This window comes from Echinops telfairi, unplaced genomic scaffold (genome assembly GCF_000313985.2).
Source record: "Echinops telfairi isolate 266 unplaced genomic scaffold, ASM31398v2 ScPeMD7_9;HRSCAF=40, whole genome shotgun sequence".
Lineage (NCBI taxonomy): Eukaryota > Metazoa > Chordata > Mammalia > Afrosoricida > Tenrecidae > Echinops > Echinops telfairi.
Window position 1 is genome coordinate 29395215 of NW_022103906.1, and position 1165 is coordinate 29396379.

At 47.2% G+C, this 1165-nt stretch overlaps 1 protein-coding gene across 1 annotated transcript in view; it reads right to left on the reverse strand.

Moving 5' to 3' along the window:
• The window catches only part of SMIM19 (small integral membrane protein 19), an 83022-nt gene that overhangs the window by 6601 nt on the left and 75256 nt on the right, over positions 1–1165 (reverse strand). The window contains exon 4 of the mRNA XM_045286709.1: positions 928–1011. Within this exon, the coding sequence (XP_045142644.1) occupies positions 928–1011 (84 nt within the window). The remainder of the gene's footprint in view (positions 1–927; positions 1012–1165) is intronic.

Below are 1165 nucleotides of genomic sequence, written 5' to 3' on the forward strand. Positions count from 1 at the left end.
AATGTCAGTTTAATAGAAGAAAGTATTCTTGCATTGAGGGACTACTTGAGTGGAGGCCCAATGTCCATCTGCTACCTTAATACTAAGCCTATAAATATATGCACGTAGATTTATTTCCCCATCATCATATATAAATATATTTACATATGTACAGGAGCAGGCCTAAGTCTTGACCTTGAGAGTGTCTCATGACAGAAGTTCTTGCTGGGCGTGAACTGACGCTCTGATATCCCACGAGCTATCTGCCTATTCCTGCACATAGCTCGGGAATCTGAAATTCAATGAAGTAAATTCTGTGCAGCTTTGCAACAACTCTCCTCAGCGAATGAGATGCTGGGACAGGAAGCAATGAGCACTGGTTCCTAACTGATCTGATTCTGAGCTCGGTGCACTGTCTGTCTGCTGCAAATACAGATGCCTCTCTCGGTACCCTGGCCCTTCTCCCACCATCCTGTTTGCCTTGAGCTGCCTTCCTTGTTTCTACCGGAGCCTTGATGGTTTTGTTTGTTCGCAGAGCTGTCGTTGTCTTTGTTGCTGAGTTGCTTCCCTCGGTGAGAGGCCGGATGGCGTCCTCTACTGCCCGTCCTGGTCCTGGCACAGGCGCTTCCTGCTCTTCCAGCATCTTCTTGCTCGGCTTCCTCTCTGTGTGCCTCTAAGGTTCCACAGCAAAGGCAGGGCGATTGTAATAGTATTTTGGATCATGGGCTAACTTCCTGATTGAGGTGCAATCTGAAAATGCTGCGACTTCCGAAATCACCTGTGACCTGCCCGAGAGTTGGAACACCATGGTCTCATTCTATGCTCTGGTGTGGCGGGTTTTGATCCCACCCCGAAAGTGACCCTGAGTGGATGTAGACACTACCTTGAGGGGTGTCTCATTATAAGGCACAGGGAACGTGCCCACCTAGATTTCCACATAGCACCCACCTCCTAACGCCTTGCAGAAGCCCTCGCTCAATACTTGCTTTGCAAACCATTTCATTTCCCTCTGATCCGCGAAGGAAAATACGCCTGTTAGAAGAAACGTGAGAGAAACGTACGTGAAAAAAAAGGATTCATGACTTATTTCACTGCTTTTAGCATTTCGAGGTATAATGTTAAGTTTGAAGAGTCTGAAAAATACAGAATAATGAAATCACCACCAAATCCATACCCCCCTCCCCCC